A 20,922-nucleotide genomic window follows, 5' to 3' on the forward strand; every position below is an offset into this window, starting at 1 on the left:
ATATAATCGTTAGTGTTGGAAATATAAAACGGGGTTTTCCCCCCTTATTTTTTTTTATTAGTGTATTGTTATAGGGCCAAAGCTCACACTGATCTGTAGAAAACGTTTAATGTTAAGCTCTCAACTTAAATCTGAAAATATACCTGTCAGGATGGCTCTTAGAATGGGTCAAGTATAAATTGTTTTGTAGATGTATCTGTATTAAGGATAAGGAGAAGCTATGAAATCCTCTTGTAATTTTTTTTTTTTGTACATCTTTAAGGCAAAGCCCTACTTTCCTTTCCTTTCCTTAGAGTATTGATACAGGGCCAAAACTCATACTGTTCTACAAGAAATGTTTAATGTTAAGCATCTAACTTAAACCTAGAAATATCTGTCAGGATAGCTCTTAGATTGTATCAAGCAGTTAACGTGAGGTCTACGATCTCTCAAGTAGGTTGATTATTAACAACTTCTCTTTTGTATATCTAAATAGGCCTTTCTTTTTAAATGTAGTGGAAATGTGGATGGCTCTTAGACTCAGCTTTGGGCGAAAGTTTATATCATTGTGTAGTTAACGTGGTGTCGTACATTTTCAAATGATGATTATATTCTATATTTTACTGTTCTTTGTATTAATAACTCGTATTGTATTGTATCCTATATTTCTATCTATATGAAAATTAAAAAAAACTTGTATATAAAAAAAAAAGATACCCGCTGGATACTAGGGAAAATCTTTGTCCAGTAAGAGTAGTACAGCTGTGAAATCAGCTGCCTAGGGAGATGGTGAGCTCCTCCTCACTGGTAGTCCTCAAACAGCAGCTGGATAAACACTTGTCAGGAATGCTTTAGGCTAATCCTGCACTGAGCAGAGGACTGCACTGAATGGCCTCTATGGCCCTGTGTGACTATGATTCTAGTCCAGGGGTAGTCTTTTCGCTCCTCATTCATTGAGTGTTGATCTGAATCAGGACCTTATTAGAGGCTAAGATCCATAGCAGGGGTGTGTGCGGCGGTGGACAAATTGGCCGTTCCAGGCCGACACAGCCAGTGCCATGGAGCGGGGGGAGGGAAGGCACAGGCGCCAGTACATAACACACACGCAGGAACTTCACGCAACGTCGACCTGGAACGGCCGATTCAGACAACGATCCATCCTTTCTTTCTCTCACACAACCATCTCAGGAAGATGATTAAATTTTTTTAAACAATAATATTTATTAAAACAAGAATACCAAATTAGAAAAGTAAACTAAAATCAATACAAGACTGAAGAGCCCTCAAATCAATGAACAATGTAGGAAAGACCACCATTAAAAGTGTTATAACGTTTTCATAAAATTCATAAATGATGTCGAATAATCCATCATATTTTTCCTATAAGCTGATGAACTTGGTCATTTTAACTATCTTCTACATTTTCACTAACCAGTTCATAATTGAATGTGGGTTGGGTGTTACCAGTTCTTAGCTATTAATATTTTAGCAGCTGTTAGGAGACTGAGAACTAACAGCATGTACTTGAGATACTGTTCCTTCTTTTTTTAAAAAAAGGATTGAAATAATGGTTGCAGGATAGGGGGAAATTTAAAGCTATTATCTTGATGAGGTAATTTTTGAGGATACTGGTATTTTTTGCAATTTCATTATACATGGAAAATAAACTTTTGGTAAGGACACATCACAACTGTTAAGTTTACTAATTTTAAGGTGTTAAATATCAACCACAGATCAGCTTTATTAAATTCTTGCAAAACAGTTTAGCAAATCTCTTGGTATAAATATTAAATGAGTGCGAAATTCGAAGTCTCACCTTCATTTGTAATATTCTAATTTGGTAGAGGTATCACTTATGGAAAAATATGATAGTTTAAAGGCATAATGTATTATTAATATATTGTTTTTGGTTATTTTGAGATGGTGTTTCAGGTTTTGTAAGCCATCTTGAACATGTCGGGAACATAATATGGATTAATTAATACCTTGCTTCACAGAGAAAAAAACACATCCATAAACTGTTTGCATGATTGGAGAGAAAAACTAACTTCATTTAAAAGAAAATCAACCCCTCTAGAACTTCAATTTTCTGATTACTGTCACTTCTCTCATGTGGATCCATCTCTCCCATCTACTTGACCATGGCATCCAGGAACTAACTCAGGGTTGAGGAACTCACAACACACAACTGGAATCTTATCTAGTGAAATAAAGAGCTGGTATCATCAGCATTTTAATGCCACCCAGCAGTGAAAGTGAAATGCATTAGAAAAAGTATCCTAAGAAGCCTTAGTATGTAGTGGCTAGTTATGAATTCATGCTTCTTTATTGTAAAATTATCATTCTGTAAATAAAGGTGAATAAGAGTACTGGAAAGAAGAACAATCTCAAAGACAACCCTCATTTTTTTAAAAAAGCTGTCGTAAGCCTCAGTTTTAGTTTCATGGCAATACTGACAAAAAAGTGTAAAAAATGATTGGTAAACTTATATAAGGATGTCTGGGAGAGGTTAACATGCATTCAGGCTACAGATGGCAACAAGGGCTTTGCTAACAAAGGTGAAGAAAAAAACCCTTAAAACTTTTAACAACAATGATTCTCTAAACTGGCAAGGTAGCAATTAATTAAAATCAAAATATTCTCCCAGGAATTAAGCAGCCACACACAAACAGAAAAGGAGCAGATTAAGAACATGGAGGGTAGCACAGACAGTATGTATGGTGTTGATAAAACCCACCCACACTCTTGCTAATCGCCATTATCTGCAGAAGACTGATTCCTCTGACATACAGATCTCTTTCTGAGCCAACTAAAGGCAAGCCATGCCAATTAATTCCTTTCAAACCCCTGAAAAGTTGGAAAATAGAAATTAAGAAGTCTGTTCATAGCTGTTCAGCTATGTTTTAATATAGCACAATAGGTGGGTCTGGACACCACTCTATCATGATTACATACATTACATGTACTTGTAAAGCAACAGTGTGAGAATCCCCAGTAGTACTTTCTTCTTATCACGCTGAGCTTTGGAATTTAAACAGAACACATCTACCTACTACTAAGTGAAAAGCACTAGTACTTACATTGCATTAAATACCTTTTGATGAAGGAAACTCATTCACTACATCTTATATTCTAACTAGCAAAATAGCCCATTGTAATTTAAAGTACAACAGGCACTAGCCTTCTCTCACCCCCCCCCCCAGGGCAGGCCTGCTGTGGCAGTGGTGGGCCTTCTAGGGGTGGGGTGGGGAACCCTGGTGGGGACTTAACTCTTCCCCCCCCCTGCCGCCCCAAGCAGTCCTGCTGAGGCCTGGAAAGGCTGCAGTATGACTTTTTGGGGCAGGGGAAGCACTGGTGGGAGTTGCAGCCTTCCAAGCCCCCCACACACCAGCGGGGCCAGGGCTCATCCTCCCTTTCCTCCCAGGCATTGAATGCAGGCCCTCCTCACAGCTCATGCTCACTGGCTGCCTTACTTCTTGCAGGCAGTCAAGTGGAGTGGGCTGGCATTGGAGGGGGATATGACCAGGGGCAGGGCAGCCTACCTGATTAGCCGTTCATTGGACGGACAGCCAATCAGGTACACAATGAGACCCAACTCCTCCCACCATTCCTGTCCAGCTTTATTTATGGTATAGATAGCAAAACTGACCACATCTTTGGATACTTAAATCGAGTGACTGTAGCTGTGAGGTGCAAGACATGTCTTTCTATGACAAAAGGCTCCAGGTTTGCAGAAAAATGTGATGTCTAAGAAAAATACATTGGGTGGTTTAAAAAATTCAAAAAAAGATAAAAGGAGCACATGCAGCTTTAAACAACAGATTTCCATAATGGCTGTTGCTAGGCAATCACAGTACTCCAGGCTTCAGTTTCTGTGAGTGAAAAGGTGTGGAGAGGGAGGAGAACAGACTCTTTTCCAGGCCTATTTGACCGAGAATTCATTGAGACCATGCCTGACTAGGGTTGCCAGCTCCAGCTTGGGAAATTCCTAGAGATTTTGTGAGGAAGTCTGAAGAGTGCAGGGTTTGGGGAGGGAAGAGGCCTCAGCATACTATGATGCCACAAGAGCCCATCCTCCAAAGCAGCTATTTTCTCCAGGAGGACAGAAGTCTGGAATTTAGTTGTAATTCTGGGGATCTCCAGGTCTCACCTGGAAGGTAGCAACCCCAGGCCTGGCACAACCCCTCTGTAGCTTGATATTACCTGACTAAAGGTAAAGGTAAAGGTATCCCCTGTGCAAGCACCGAGTCATGTCTGACCCTTGGGGTGACGCCCTCTAGCGTTTTCATGGCAGACTCAATACGGGGTGGTTTGCCAGTGCCTTCCCCAGTCATGACCGTTTACCCCCCAGCAAGCTGGGTACTCATTTTACCGACCTCGGAAGGATGGAAGGCTGAGTCAACCTTGAACCGGCTGCTGGGATCAAACACCCAGCCTCATGGGCAAAGCTTTCAGACGGCTGCCTCACCACTCTGCGCCACAAGAGGCTCTATTACCTGACTAGCATGACCCAAATGGTCCTATTCAACAATAGCTATCCTATCAAAGCCAGATTGGTGTTGCAGAGCTTCAGAGTAGTGCTCACCCAGGTTCACAACCCTATCTTGCCGTGGATCTGGTGATTTTAGACCAGTCACACACGTTTAACCTAACCTACCTCACAGGATTGTTGTATGGATAAAAAGGAGGAAAGAAGAATAATGTAAGCTCCTTTAGTTTACACTATAGCTTTCCTAAGTAAAGGCTGAAGTGAGGGAGGCAAAGGAAAAGAGAGAGGGGCAGATCTGGCCACATGTCACTGCATTATTCTTCTATGTACTCTAGCAGGATGTTTATGTGGCGGACATTGAAAATGTGGTTACTATTATTTATTTATTAACTCATTATTTATACGTACCATCATTAAGGTGATTAAAGTTATACCATGTTTGTGCTCTATGCCTGGAAGGGACAGCCCAATCTTGTCCTGAAAAGGCATACAATTTGCATAGCCCTGTTTGGAGTGGAGGGAACTAGCATTGCCAACCTTGAGGAGAGGGCTGGAGATGACCTGGAATTACAACAGCTCTCCCAGATGACAGAGATCAAATCTCCTGGAGAAAATGACTCCAGTCCCAAACCTCTAGGAACTTCCCAACCTGGAGCTGGCAACCTTCAGAGAAATTGACCTTTGTAGTTGCTATTGCTACTGTGGTAGTAGGGAAAGCAGGTGGGCAGCTGGGAATGTGATGGGGTGACAAGCAGAAAGAGAGACAAAGTGAGAGGCATGCAGGAAAGAGAAAGAGAACAGGTGGCGGGAGGGAGAAAGAGTGCGAGACAGTAGGGGAAGAAGCAAAAGTGGAGGAATTGGTGCAGCCATTCATGCAAGATTATTATGGGTCCCTATTTCTAACATTTATTAAGAAATCATGTACTTCAGCTAGACCAAGTCTGTAGCTAATCATTGGTGCTCTACAGAAGTGATCTCAAAACAAAAACTGTACAAATACCTTTTAACTGGGACCCATCAAAATAGCAGAAAGCAGCATGCAAGCCATCAAATTCCCAAGAGTTTTCATCATAATGGATACTTAATACAAAGGACATTGAAAAAGGATAGGAAATACAAAAAGGTCTTCAGGCCTGAAAGAAAATCCTGCAAATTCTTAACTGTGGAGTATGTTGCAGACTTAATTGGATTACATCCAGTTGAGTGCAAACAATTTCCAGGTTGCCCTGAAGGGTAATGGGATAGGGGGGAAAGCCAAAAAACAATATGTGTTGGTTATTTTTCCTTTTACAATAGAGGCCATCAATTAACCTGATGTCTTCGCAACACTAATTGGAATTCAAGGAGAAAATAAAGGTTCTGTTTGCTCCACTACTTCTATCTCACAACAAATGTACTCTTTTCCCCTCCTTAATGTAGATATATTTAGCTCCTCTCTTTTGACTATCTTAAACACAGATGCTTTCAGTTTGCAATATCTTCTTCACTTACTTCACTCTCAGATCCTTGGCTTTCCAAATCCTCTTCCATCATTCTTCTGTTCACATTTCAATTTTCTATTGATTGCTACACCAAGAGAGATTGGCTATTTTAACATTTTGAACATTTGTATGTATTGTTTTCTCTGGATTATAGGCAACAAGCAACTCTCACAAGCCCATGAAGAATAATGACAGAAAATATGAATAACTCCCCCTCCCCAATCAACGAGGCCTGTCTGCAGTACTAAGCCTCTCCTTAGTATTCTGATATTAACATATAGGTTGTGCTTGTTTCCAGAACAGTTTCCACCTAACCACCATTATAAACAGAGCTAAACAGCAACAAAAATGTAGGTCATCCAAAGGAAACCCAGCAATGAGCAAATCGTAGTAAAGTTTGTTTGTGGAGCCTTTTCTGAGTTTGAAAATATTTTATATTTTCACTTACAGGGGCAAATGTATAAACTTTAGTTAAAACATGAGACAGAGTGAACAGGTTAAAGACTGCATGATCAAACGGATGTAGAACTTGAAACGAAATATCCCCCTAGATGAATGAGAATTATTGTGGGATAAAACCGTAAAACACACTAGATGTCAGTAAAGGGAAAATTGGTATAAAACATTTTACAGATGGTATATAACATGTAAACTAATCAGTAAAATGTCTAAAGAATATGATGTGTTGGAGATGCCAGGAAAAGGTTGGTTCCTTTTCTCGTATGTGGTGGAGTTGTAAAAAAGTTATGAAATTCTGGATAAAAATCCATAGTATTTTAGAAACAAATTAAATTTCCTATGTATCCTGATTATAGATTATTAAGTATGATAATATTCCTTGAAGGGCTGAAGATTTTTTCTTCCATGCAACCTCAGCAGGAAGAATGCTCATAGCTAAGAACTGGAAACAACAGGAGTTACCAAAGATAACAGACTGGCTGGATAAACCTAGAGATCTAAGATGGCCAAGCTAACCAGTCTGATCAATGGCAGACCATCAGAAGAATTTAAAGAACAATGGCATTATTATACAGACTATATAGACAGACAGTAAACCAGTGTACTAGTGAAATAAGGGTCAACTGTAACCATATGAGGGTTCAATATCTTTGTATTCTAACCTTTTTTTCGATAGTTGATATTTTATTAAAACAATTAATAAAAGCTGGTAATTCCAGCACTTTAAAAAAGTTTGTTTGTGGAGGACAGAACAGTGCCTTAACTTGAACACATTAGAAAAATGATCAATCAAGCAACCACCCATCCAAGATAGAAATGTTGCCTCAAAACAGCCTTGGTTTACAGCATTCCTGGATCAAGAAAAGGACTCCATGCCTCAGCTCATTACAGTAACAACCATTCTCTTTTAGGTATCAATAAATTTCACTCTACCACTTTTAATTAAAGACTTGATTACCAAGCTTTTCATAATTTAAACTCACCAAGATTTCACAGAATACAAGTAATCAGGGAATCTTCAAGCTTTCTTCTTTCATCACAATTGAAAGAATCTTCAAAGACTGATAGCCAACATTCTTATTCTATAAAGAATTCTGCATGACTGTCTTTTAAAGCAGCTACTGTCTCTCCACTGATGCTACACGAACTCAAGAGACTCCTTTTTAAAACTGTATAATCTTAATGAATACCAAACCCAATGTATTATACCCTCTGTTAAAACAATGCTGAGAGCCAAAAAAATCTACAGTATTTGCTGGCATATAAGACTACTTTTTCCCCCTGAAAAACATGCCTCCAAGTGGGGGGGTTGTCCTATACGCCGGATGCATTTCAGTTGGGATAGACATAGCTGCCCATAGTACTGTAATGTAATGTAACAAACTCTTTATTTTGAGTGGAAATGTTGGGGGTCGTCTTATACGCCCAGTCATCTTATACGCCGGCAAATACGGTAATCATGTCTCAAGTATTTGACTGTTTCCTGTCTTACTACAAGACTCCACAAATTCAAGAAGGAATACAAAAGGAGGAGGGAGGGGCTGACGAAATTTAAGACAATATGTTTTAGTTACTGAATATGTAACAGTAGCAACACAAGAAGAGAAAGAAAATGGGTTGGATTCTTTTTTTTTTTATGATAATTTTATTGTTTATTATTATATAAAGCATTTACAGAGAAGTTGTAAAGAAAAAGCGACCAGTTGATATGGTTTGCCATCTCTTTTAACATAGATATTTAGTTCTCATCACATATTATTCCTAGTCTAAAAGTTTTTACCATTTTTCTTAGCCAAGTGATTGTTAATACATATGAGATCTGTTATAGGAATACATTCTGTTATTATCTTAAATGATATTTGGGTTGGATTCTATCACTCCTACTGTCAGCACCAATTTCTTCCACTGGCACTATGCAAGATAATCAGCAGAATGTTTCTTGGATCAGAATAGCTTTTCTCAACTTCTTTAACATTGAGACACCCCTGAAACATTCATCAGGCTTTAAGAAACCCCAGGAGTGGTATGATCATGCAGAATATGGTTGGGAAGCAAAGCTGTGTACACGGGGCCCTTCCCCACCTTTCTGCCTAGTCCTCTTTAACTAAATCCATTACTCTTAACGTTTTGTGACTAATGGAATTTGCCCAGCCCTCCACTTGCTGCGTTTTTATATTTCTTTATTTGAATTAGTTTACCAAGTCATATTCTATAAACCGAAATAGTCCTCTATTTATGAAGAAACTTCTGTCTTATTGTACATGGCCTGATTTTACTGCTTTAAGAAACTGGCAAGAGTCAGCTATTTTATTAGATACAGCAGTAATATGGAGGATTCTTTCTCCTGCAGCACAGTATCTCATTTTTGGACATCCAAATGCTTTTGTGGGATTAAGCATTACAGCATGATTTCCCAGGAGCGTTTTACTGAGAGCTATTGCATGGCCTTACAGAGTTTAAGGTGCAGTGCCAATTTGACCATATTGGAGTCTACACTAGAACATTTCACAGCTGGGTAATTTCTTTCAGTAGTTAAGTTCTTATGGGGGCAGAAACCTTTATGCAGATAGGGAGTGGCAAATGGGAACACCCCAATTACACCCATGTCAAGTACATACACTACCACACTGATTCCACAACTAAGCAACTTTGTATAGACTAAGCATATTAAGTATATTAAGTTTTATGCTGAAATATTTACAAATGAAAGTGGTTCATTAAAGTTTTAAATATATTTCTTCCTATACTACAATAGGCTTAATGGCCTTTTAAGAGAACTTGCAGGACATGCAGAAGAATCATAGAATCCTCCAGGTCAGATGGTCCACTGATATCAGCTTCATAAGATCTGTGGACAGATTTCAGAATCAAGAATAGAGTGCACCTGTTTGCCTTGATGTCTCAAGTTTCAGAACACTTTGAACAGATTAGATAGCAGAGGATGACATATGGTCATCCCGACTGCCAAGTGCTAAGAACAGACCTCCCCCAGAAAAGAGTACATCTGGAGGTGCTCACTGTTCAAATAAGATTCCTTTTCATTACTAAAAATTCTGCTTTCATTGTCAAACTAGTACTCTACTTATAAAAGAAAGTGGTTTCTTATGTCAGGCAAACCGCATCTGAATACAGTATTAAGCTGCATTTCAAATAGAAAATATTTTAACCAACCAATAATTGTATTTCAAATGCAGTGCATAAAATGGGCATATTAATGCATTTCCAAACTATGAAATGGATTGGGCTTAATTTGAACATATTTTTGCATATGCAGAGAAGGGATCCTGTAGACCAGTGGTCCCCAACCACCGGGGCACGGCTCCCTCACCCCCCGCCCCCCCCGCAGTGAGAAACTTCCCAGGCCGCAAGCAAATCGGCCGCCAAAGCGGCTGATTAGCTTGCGGCCCGGCAAGCTTCTTTCTGCAGGGGGGGGGAGAGGGAAGTGCAGCCGCCGGTGCAAACGCGCATGCGTGTTTGTGCCATGTACTGCCACAAACACGCATGCGTGGCAGTTTCATGCATGCGAGTTTGCGGCCGTGCATGCACGGATCTGTTGTGCATGCGCAAAATTGCCACGCATGCACGTTTGCGGCCGCGCGTGGCAGAAACATGTGTGTGCGGGCCTGCCGCACATGCACGTTTGCGCATGGAGTGCCGCGCATGCACGGTTCCCAGATTGCCCTCCACCCCCCCACCGGTCCGCAACCTGAAAAAGGTTGCGGACCACTGCTGTAGACTCTTCCTCCAGAGGTAGTGTATCCTTCCCATGCTTCATCTAACACAGTTCAAAGGTTTCCCAACCCTAAGGCATGACTTCTCAGGAGGCAGAGGGGGCAAGAGCAAAGCATCAGGAAAATTCCATTTGTTTCCTTGAGTTGTGCATATCAGATCAATAATGCCTTTTTATTAAGGGTTCAGAAAACTAGTCTGGGTAGTTTAAGCTGCAAAACTGTGAAGCCAAGCACAAAGAATTATAAAATTGTTCCTCTATTAACTTCATCCTGTGAAATTAATTTCATACTTCCACCTTTTAAGAGGTAGAATGGGTGGTGCAGTGGCACATAAGTTCTTATAACTACAGATTCAAAAATGCAAACGAGTTGCTTGATCCCTGAAGTCTTGCAACATTCAAGAACAGTACAGGTTCAAGTAATGAAGGGAACTGCTTAAGACATGACAAAAAAGCTGCAATCACTGCCATTTTTGGAACCGCCAGCCCTGAAAGGTACACTGGGTGCCTTCTTGTCAATTTCACGGATTGTGATCAAATCAGTCTGCACCTGCGTATCAGCATCTGAGAGCACCCCATACTCCTGCACTTTCTCTCCTCTTCAACAAGAAAGCAAAGTTGGGTGGGAAAAGTGGTGGAGCTTGCTGGTCAATAACAGACGCCCATTGGACTAACGACTAAAATCCTGCTGCCCTTAATGATGTAAAGAAGGGGGAAAGAAGGAAAAACTACTGGGAAGAAACTAGAGAAGGAAACTGTAGCAGTGAAGAATCGAAAGTACCTACCTAAACTCAGATAGGCAAGGACAGACTAGAGCAGTGGTCCCCAATCTTTTTATCACCGGGGACCACTCAACGCCTTTTACTGAGGCCCGGTGGGAGGGGTAGTTTACTCTCAACCACTGCCCTAACGCTCTCTGATCGCTATGGTAATGTTTAAACATCCCTTCAAAATAAGATACAGACATGCCACAACTATGAACATAAGGAACATTTTATTTTCATGGAAATTTTAACTCATGACAATGACAAATCAATGGGAACCCTGAGCTTGTTTCTCTGCAACGAGATAGTCCCATCTGGGAGTGATGGGAGACAATGACACCTGAAGTGTGTTATAAAGGGCCGGGGGGGGGGATGAAGTAAAGGGCCGGGGGGGGGGAGAAGGCATCCTTCGGGGCCCACCTCCAATTAGTCGAAGGACCACATGTGGTCCGCAGCCCACAGGTTGGGGATCGCTAGGCTAGAGATCCAGTGCGCTCCCTTGAAAGGCAGGAAGAAGACTGGACTCAACAGCACGCAAGCCAGGAAGGGGTGTGTGGTTCTATCCTGCCTTTGTGGAGAACAGATGCGAAAACCCAATAAGATGTCCTCCGCTCAGAGGGAAAACCTGGTGTTACTAAGAAAAGCTATTAAACCACCATGATGCAATCTCAGGATTGCACCAAGTCAGTGGAATCCTCCCTAGTACAATTCAGTTTAATAGTAAAATCAGAAACTGAGGTGGTTTCATCAGCATATCACAAAGTCTTCTACAGAGACCTAGTGTTTTTATCCCAGGTAATACCGCTTCATTATGTCCAAGGTACCTTAGCCAAGACCTCAGTTTTTACCCTTATTCCAAAGTGGTGAAAAGCCTACCCCCATCTTCACAGTCTTGCCCAAACTGATCAGTAGCCAGTAGGCAGGACACCAACTCATCACGTTTGTTAGAGGGGACTACTGGAGAAAATTTTGCAGGGGGTGGAGTGTTCCTCTCATTACAGATTGTTAGGAGACATCAAGAAGAGATTGTGTGAGAGACTTACGATTTCTAAATAAGTAAACTCAGTTACCCATTTGAAACGTGGAATTAAAGTTTCTTTATTAAGAAAATACAAGCATCTACTTTGAAGGTATAGACAGGACTGATTCACAAAACATAGGGTGAACAATATAGGGGCTCTACCCCCATCTTTGGGAACTCGAACCAGGCACAGTTCAAAGGAGTCAGAACATAAGGATAATCATTTGGCCATCAAGGAACAGGAAGGTCTGTAAACTACAGGACACTATGGAAAGGGGGGGGGGACGTGGAAGGAGGGTAAGTTGGCATAAAACATAGTGGCAGGAAATCGACCTTGGAGTGTCAAGCTAAAACATCTGTGTTCCATCAGGGCAAAAGGCCAGGCTAGGTAAAACACCATAGCAGGCAACAGTTTAGAACAGCATAAAATCATGGAAGAAATACTTGGGGTTTTTGACAGATTGTGTGTAGGCTTTCTGGGCATATGTGTTTGGCAGAATAGGAAGCTAGACTAGATGGAACTTTTATTTTATTGAGCAGCAATCCTCTTATTCCTTTTAAGCTATACAGTATAACTGCTGTTTGTGTAGGAATCACAAATTATGCAGCTTGGTGTAGTGCAGTGGTCCCCAACCCGCAGGCCGCGGCCGGGCTCCCTCTCCCCGCCCCCCCGCCCGCAGTAAAAAACCTCCCAGGCCGCAAGCTTGCGGCCCGGGAAGCTTCTTACTGCGGGAGGGGGGGAGAGGGAATCAGGGCAGCACCCGCCATGCACGGCACTTTCGGGCATGCACGATTTCGGCCGTGCATACACAATGCGCGGGCACGCATGTGTGACATGCACAGGTGGGCAGTTGCCCTGCCGGTCCCCAGCCTCAAAAAGGTTGGGGACCACTGGTGTAGTGGTTAGGAGTGCAGACATCTAATCTGGCATGCCAGATTCGATTCTGCACTCCCCCACATGCAGCCAGATGGGTGACCTTGGGCTCGCCAGCACTGATAAAACTGTTCTGACCGAGCAATAATATCAGGGCTCTCTCAGACTCACCCACCTCACAGGTTGTGAGGAGAGGAAAGGGAAGGAAGCTGCTTTGAGCCTCCTTCGAGTAGAGAAAAGCGGCATATAAGAACCAACTCTTCTTCTTCTACTTCTTCTACTTACCACTGCTTTGTAGTCAAACTGACCACACAAATAAAAACAGAAGAGCTCTGCTGGATCAGACCAATAGTTCATCTAGTCTAGCATCTTGTCTCACACAGTGGCCAACCAGTTCTACTGGACAGCCAACAAGAGGGTACAGAGGCTGAGTCCTTCCCCTGATATTGTCTCCTGGCTCTGGGAATCTCAGGCTTTATTCCTCCAAATGTGGAGGTTCCCCTCAGTCACCATGGCTAGTAGCCATAGACAGACCTCTACTCCATGAATCTATCTAATCCCCCCTTTTAAAGCTGCATATTCCTGTTACTATCACTAAATCTCCGAGTAGTGAATTCCACATTTTAATCACGCTCTGTATAAAGTAGTTTTTCCTTTTGTCTGTCTTGAACCTGCCGCCCATTGGTTTCATTGAATGCCATCAAGTTCTAGTACTTCAGGAGAGCAGGAGAAAGCTCTGTCATCTCTCTCCACTCCATGCATAATTTTAGAAATCTCAATAATGTCTCCCCCTCAATAGTCTCTTTTCTAAACTGAAAAGTCCCAGCTTTTCCTCATAGGAAAGGTGCTCCAGTCCTCCAACCAGCTTGGTTGCCCTCTTCTGAACTTTTTCCTGCTCTGCCATATTGCCTTTGAGAAACTGTACACAGTATTCCATGTGAGGCTGCACCACAGAGCTATCCAGGCGCATTACAATATTGGTCATTTTAGTCTCAATCCCTTTCCTAATGATCCCTAACAGAGTTTGCCTTTTTCACTGCTGCAGCACACTAGGTTCACACTTTCACTGAGCTATGACCCCAATGTATTTTTATCCTCGCAGTACCTGCAACTTCAGACCCCATTCACCTATACTAGAACTCTGAGTAACAGAGATAAGTCATGCCAATTTCTATAACCTTCTATGCCTTCTAGTCACAATGAGTAAAACTGCTGGACAAAGTAGAAATTTACCTTCATCAAGTTAAAAGCACTTAACCCCTCTGCTGAATGAACAGTCATGTGGAAAAATGGATCCTATTCACATGAGTTTATTGCTGATTCAGCAATTATGAACCCAGGTATGGAACCATTTGAAAGGCTTAATTTCAGCCCTCCTCTTTCCTAACCCCAACAGCTGTTCAACTCCCCCCCCCCATTGCATGTTTTTTTTCCTATCAGTCAAATGTATCTACTGATTGATTTTTCAGCATTTTGCAATGAGCTGATACTATGATTTGGAAGACAAGGTATACACAATTTCATTTTTAAGGACTCTCCTTGCTCATTAATTGGTTAGAAGATACTACTAGAAAAACTATCACTATCTCACAACACTAAAAATATAATTTCTTTCATTTCTTAACCAAAAAATTTAAATGTTACCTTACAAATACAATACATTTTGGTGGGTATTTGTGATATAATACTACACATCTTATACTATGGCTAGTTAAATTTCCCTCTAGTGTAACAAGCTGATTTGACATAATTATGTCAACTTCCAATAAAAAGAATTTCAACTGTTTTTTTCTGTTATATTTTTATTTCAAAACTGACACTTGAGGCTTTGTAGAGAGCATTTAAGATTATCTTCATTCCAAAACTCAGTTATCAGCTTGCAACTAGAAGCACTTACTTCCAAACAATGCACCTGAAAAAGAGAAAGCATTTTTTTTCATATTGGTGTAAAGGTTCCAATAAAAGTATTTGTGTGTTCACGTACCAAATGTTAATGCATTTGAGGTGCAGAAAGGAATACGTTAGCTAATAGTCTTGCTTTGGTATATATGTATATATCTTGCACATACACAAACAAACCATGCTTTGGGTAATAAGCACAATTAATACCTCATCTGGCCAAAGTACACTAAGAAGAAAGTCAGCGTAACTATTATGTGGTTCACCATATGAAACATTGGAATAGGGATGTGCATTTTTTAAAAATACCATTTTGTATTCAGCCAGAAACTATTTGGCTGAATAAAAAAGGCATGACTACCCCTTCACGTTTTCGGATTTGGTTGAATCTGAAAAATTTCAGAGGGGGAGGTTGTGCATTTTATCCCCCTTCCCAGGCAGAAGAGAGTGTCTCCACTGCCTGAGAAGGGGGGAGAGCGCCCACCAAACAACTGATAATGACAGAGATTTAAAGGGACACCTGTCATTATCAGCATGCTACTCTCCATTTAAATGCTCGTCCAACCTTCGCAGGCAAAGAGTATTTAAAGGAAGTAGCTGCTTTGCGTGAGAATGTGAGACGAGCATTTAAAAGGAGAGCAGTGCATAAAAAAACTTATGACAGCTACCCCACCCGCTCCCTTTAAATTCCTCCCAGCATGTCATTGTCAACTGTTTCATATGCACTCTCTCCCGTCCCATCCCCTCCTTCTCAGGCCCTGACTAAGAAAGCAGAGGAGGTTGCAATTAGATGGGTCAAATCACCGAATTGTGATTCGTACCATTTGAATGCAGGGAATGGGCAGTTGGGCTCAGATGAGCTGATAAAGTACCCGAATCAGCACTGATTTGGGAACTTTTCAGCTTATCCGAGTCAAATACCCATTCCATTCCTACATTGGACAACAGCAGGGTACAGTTAGAGATTTAAAATATTGGGAACTTCTAAAGCTAGAGGAAGGAAAGCTATTTCCAAAAAGATATTTGAGGTTCATAAAATCTAAACTTATTTTATTACTTTAACATAAAGTGGATCAGTCGGTACCGGGCCGCGGCTTCTCCTCGTCTTCCTCCCTGGCTGCTACCTCAGGAGCTGTCCTGCCACTCGGCCGCCAGCTCACCTTTGGTGCTCTCTAGCGGCTGTCTTGGCTGGGGCTCCCCCTCGGCATGCCACTGTGCAGCTGCTTCTGGCAGCGCCTCCCAGCGGGCGGCGGGAAGTCAGGGGTGCCAGTGAGAAAGCAAGTGGAGCAGGGGCTCAGGCGGCAGTGGCAATGTCCCTCGGTAAAAGACTACCCCCCAGGCTTCAGTAAAATTGTCAACCATTGACCGGTCCCCGGTGATAAAAAGGTTGGGGTCCTAGAGGTGACTGCTGCATAGATCACTTTGTCTTGGTGTTCCAGGGCCAAGTAGGGAGCTAGTACTTTGGCTTGGCAAGGATTGTAGAATGCCAGCCAAATTACTTTTGTGACCTGGGCCTCCACTGAGAGGGAAGCACCCAAAATCAATTAAATAACAATTGCAGGTGAGGGGAGAGAGAAGTCAATAGTATTGAAAGATCATACTGACAGAAGAACATTATATTGACAAGCTTGCATTTGGAAAAGAAAAACAGAAACTACGACCAACTGAAACCAGTTTTAGGAGCTGACTTTGAATTTCTATTTGCCATTTCCCTTCTGGTAGAGTGAATGTATTTCAATCCTGTGTTCCATCACTCATAGTTAAGCAGTAACTGCTTTTGTATTTTAATTTCAATAAACCTAACAATGATAAGCTTTATAAGAGAAATCTTGTATACTATTAACAGAAGATTATTTAACACCACACTGTGGCTGAGTGATTAATTAGATTATCAAAAAGCAGAGCACATTATGAAACCTGCTGTGACAGGATGAAGTATGCTACGGTCTACACACCATGAACTGAAATAACAAACATGCATCACTGACCCAAAAATGTTCTATAAAAATACATAATTTATTTAATATTAGCCCAGAAGTTTTTAAAGTGATAATGAACTTGTATCTGTTCCCTTCTCTGTCCCTTCCTCCACCAATCTATGTGTTTTGTACACCTGCTTCGTAGCTGAATAACATTACTTTCTTTCCTTCACTGAATTCTCTGTTATTCTTTATGCTTTGGGAAAGTTCAGTTAAATAACACGCCTTTCAACCAACGTGGACTTAAAAACCTGACCTTAGGATGTGAATAACTGTTCCACATTTCCAGCACTCCACTGAGAACTTTTCAAGAGACAGAGCCACTGGTATAGCATTTCAATCTAGCCAAATACCATATCTAAACTGCAAGTTTTCTCCCACAATGGCTGAACAATGGCTTCCATGTTTCCAGAGCCATACGTTTACAGAGTAATAACTACCTCTTAACTACTTACAATGTATCTAGAAAAGCTTTCATTTCACTTCCATACTAAGCAAAGTATTTTTCTTCTGGTGACCCCAATAGTCCAGGACTTGCCTGATACTGGGATTCCTGGAAACAATTTAAAATGTAGACAGCTGATTTTATTTTTCTCCAGCCAGCTAATCTAACTATCCATAGAGAAATGGATAATAACAATTTTGCTGGAGTCTTTTCTAACTGAGTTGAAATACAAGTATAAAGACACACAAACTATTTCTGAAAAAGCACGACAGTACTTCATATCTATACAGCATGCATAGGAATTTCACAGAAAATAAATGGAAGCAATTAAAACCTAAATACCAGGTGATATTCTTATGCTTTACCAATACAGGATAATGTATAATAATCAAGAGAGGAATAGTAGTAACTATTGAACATTCTTTTATACTAAGTATAGGAAGAATCTTCATTCTAGCCCTGTATTTCTGCCCAAGAGGACAGAAGCACTCTACTCTAAGACTATACACACATCTTGTAATAAGCAATCCAAACAATGCAGCGGGTACCTACTTCTTGATCTTCTAAAGGCAAGTTTAAAACCACAGCGGGTATGAACTATATACTGCAGTAGGGAACATCCCATAATAGCTTCAGCGTTCAGCTAAAGATAAAACAGCCAGTCAAGTGTACCTCTGTAAACTGAACACTGGGCACATAGTGTGCCCTTTGAATTGCCTACCAAACAGAAATAAAAAGAAAACATGGATAGTAGAGAGTAAAGGTAGCACTGTCCTATCCCAAAAAGTCAGTGAAACAACCGAATGCCGAACATTTGAAAAAAGCACTGTGACATCTCCCTATCACATGGACTTCTGCTTGAAGAAAAAGTGTTGGTTTTTATACCCATCCTACCCAAAGGAGTCTCAAAGCAAATTACAAACACCTACCCTTCCTCTCCCCAGATACCACCTGAGGTAGGTGGGGACAGGGCTCAGAGAGCTCTGAGGACTGACTAGCCCAAGGTAACCCAGCTGGCTGCATGTGGATGAGTGGGGAATCAAACCTTGTTCTCCAGATTAGATGCTGCTGCTCTTAACCACTACACCTCGCTGCCTGCTAGTTATTTTTTCTGTAACACAAATACAGTATTCACAGTACAGTTTTGGCATTTAAAACCTGCTGGAGTCTTAAAAAATTCATATGTCATTAAACTAACAAGCAACATCAATGAAGTTCCTTACATAGTAAGGAGTACATACTGTACAATCTTTTTTTTTGCCTATAGGGTGCAATTAGAAGTGGAATATCCAGTTTCAAATGTAATAAACAGAATCAATTTCTAAGTCTCTGCAATAACAGTTTTATTTTTTAATTTATATTCAGATTTGTATGCCACCCTTCTGTCCAAATACACCCTTCATTTACTACAAAATTTTATTTTCAACTATTTTCTTTTAGCTTTTATACCAAAAACATGTGCTAAGGTAGCACAGGGTACATGAGTTTGCATCTATAATATTAGGCGTAATCACAATTTTTCTTATAGAAAGATATTTTTAAATTTAATAAATATACTAAATATGTTTTAATAACAAATTAATCAAAACTTTATTTTAACATTTTCATTAATTTCACGGTAGCTTATAGGAGCTTTTCAGTGTTTCACCAAATTTCTAATTCTTCCATTGGGAAAACTGGGCATACATAAGGCCAACCACATGCCGACTAGACCCTTCCCCATTCTGGCTCTTAAAAACAGCTGGATACGGGCCCCCTCCGGGAGATAATCTATCTCTCACAATGGGAGAATTCCCGAAGGGATTGAAAGAGGCTGTGGTATGTCCACTGCTGAAAAAAACATCTCTAGATCCGCAAGAGCCCAGTAACTATCGACCCGTCTCGCACTTAGCGTTTCTGGGGAAAATAGTAGAAAGGGCTGTCACAAACCAACTAACGGAATACCTGAAATAAGCTTTGGTCCTAAACCCATCCCTGTCAGGTTTCCAGCCTGGCCATGGGGTAGAGACAGCGCTAGTTGCCCTGACTGGTTACCTCCGTCGACAGTTGGATCGAGGCGGGTCGGCACTGCTGATATTACTAGACCTCTCAGCAGTGTTCAACACAGTCGATCATGAGCTTCTAGCTCGCCGCCTCATCGATGCCGGCATATGAGGAACAGCCCTTCAATGGATGATCGCCTTCCTCCAGGATCATGGACAGAGGATTACAATAGGAGAGAGAACATCAGACCACCGAAAACTTGCTTGCGGAGTCCCACAGGGAGTGGTCCTCTCTCCTATCCTATTCAACATCTTCATGCATCCTCTTGCACAACTGGTATGGAAGTTTGGGCTGGGTTGTCATCAATATGCAGATGACACCCAGATCTTCCTCCTGATGGATGACCTCCCTGACTCTCTCCCAAAAGCATTAGTCAGCTGCCTGGAATCAGTGATGAGATGGCTCAAACAGAGTCATCTGAAGCTCAACCCTTCAAAGAGGGAGGTCCTGTGGCTGGGTAGGAAGGGCCCATGTGAGGAAGCACGTCTGCCTACCCTGGATGGTGTGCAGCTCTCTACGGCTCACTCTGCCAGGAATCTGGGAGTGATTCTGGATGTTTCCCTCATAATGGAAGCCCAGGTCACAAAGTTAGCACAGCTGGCATTTTATCGTCTCCCCCAAGCCAAGCTACTAGCCCCGGAACACTTAGCCATAGTGATCCATGCGACAGTCACCTCTAGACTGGACTTCTGTAACTCGCTCTACGCAGGCCTGTCCTTAGCCTTGACCTGGAAACTACAGCTGGTCCAAAATGCAACAGCCAGGATCCTCACAACAACACCATGGATATCCCACATCCGGCCCAACTGCCGTGGTTGCCAGTTGAATTTCTCATCAGACTAAAGGTTCTGGTAATTGCCTTCAATGCCATACGCGGTCAGGACCCAGTGTACCTGAGGGACTGCCTTCCTGCCTATGCCACCAAAAGAGCTCTAAGCTCCACCGCCACCAACCAGCTAATGGTCCCTGGCCCTAAAGAAGTCCGCCTGGCCTCAACCAGGGCCAGAGCATTCTCTGTTCTGGTTCTCACCTGGTAGAATGAGCTCCCGGAGAGGATCAGGGCCCTGATGGAGCTTAAACAGTTCTGCAGGGCCTGAAAAAAGGAGCTCTTCCACCAGCCATTTGATTGAGACCAGGCACAACCAACAGCAACTGAAGGTCCCCTGCTCCCCTCCCTCCCAGAACTTCACCAGAGTGCTCTGGACTTGTTTGCTCTGTTGCATTGTTTACACTGTTTATACTGTTACAACTATCAGTTAATATTATTGTACGGTTATTCATACGTTACAGATTGTTTCATGTATTGGTCATATGTTCCATGTAAACCGCCCTGAGCCTCCGGGGAGGGCAATATATAAATTAAATAAATATAAATAAATAAATAGTCCCTCCCCATCTATTCTTTGCTGTAGGCCTTCATATCTCCATGTCTGCCATAATGCACAAAAAAGGCAACTTGCTACAAAAATTCATACAATAAAGATAATAGCCTATCATATACACACACAACACACCAGTAACTTTCCTTCTTAGTCAGACAGATCAGGAAAAAGAAGGGGAATCTCCCAGTCCAGCAACAAGCAAACCAATCCATAGTTAGAAATATGGAGATGCAAAATATTATTTCCGTACTCAAACATCTTATTCTATCACTGCTGTTCAGTCATTTTTGGTGGATAGGAATAGGTACAAACCAGAAAATTCCAGTTTGGTTCAGGGTGTTCACAAACCGAACCCCCGAACCCAAATGAGCCAGTAG

The 20,922-nt window shown here is 41.6% G+C and overlaps 1 protein-coding gene across 4 annotated transcripts in view; it reads right to left on the reverse strand.

The window, feature by feature from the left end:
• TMCC1 (transmembrane and coiled-coil domain family 1) overlaps nucleotides 1–20,922 on the reverse strand; it is a 165,613-nt gene that overhangs the window by 115,313 nt on the left and 29,378 nt on the right. The window contains exon 1 of one of the 4 annotated variants that reach the window (XM_077325317.1): nucleotides 5,960–6,034. The exons of the other annotated variants lie outside the window; for them this stretch is intronic. Within the exon in view, the coding sequence (XP_077181432.1) occupies nucleotides 5,960–6,001 (42 nt within the window). The 5' untranslated portion in view covers nucleotides 6,002–6,034. Of the gene's footprint in view, nucleotides 1–5,959; nucleotides 6,035–20,922 lie in introns of those variants that run through there. 4 annotated transcript variants of the gene reach the window in all.

This window comes from Paroedura picta, chromosome 3, assembly GCF_049243985.1.
Source record: "Paroedura picta isolate Pp20150507F chromosome 3, Ppicta_v3.0, whole genome shotgun sequence".
Taxonomy (NCBI): domain Eukaryota; kingdom Metazoa; phylum Chordata; class Lepidosauria; order Squamata; family Gekkonidae; genus Paroedura; species Paroedura picta.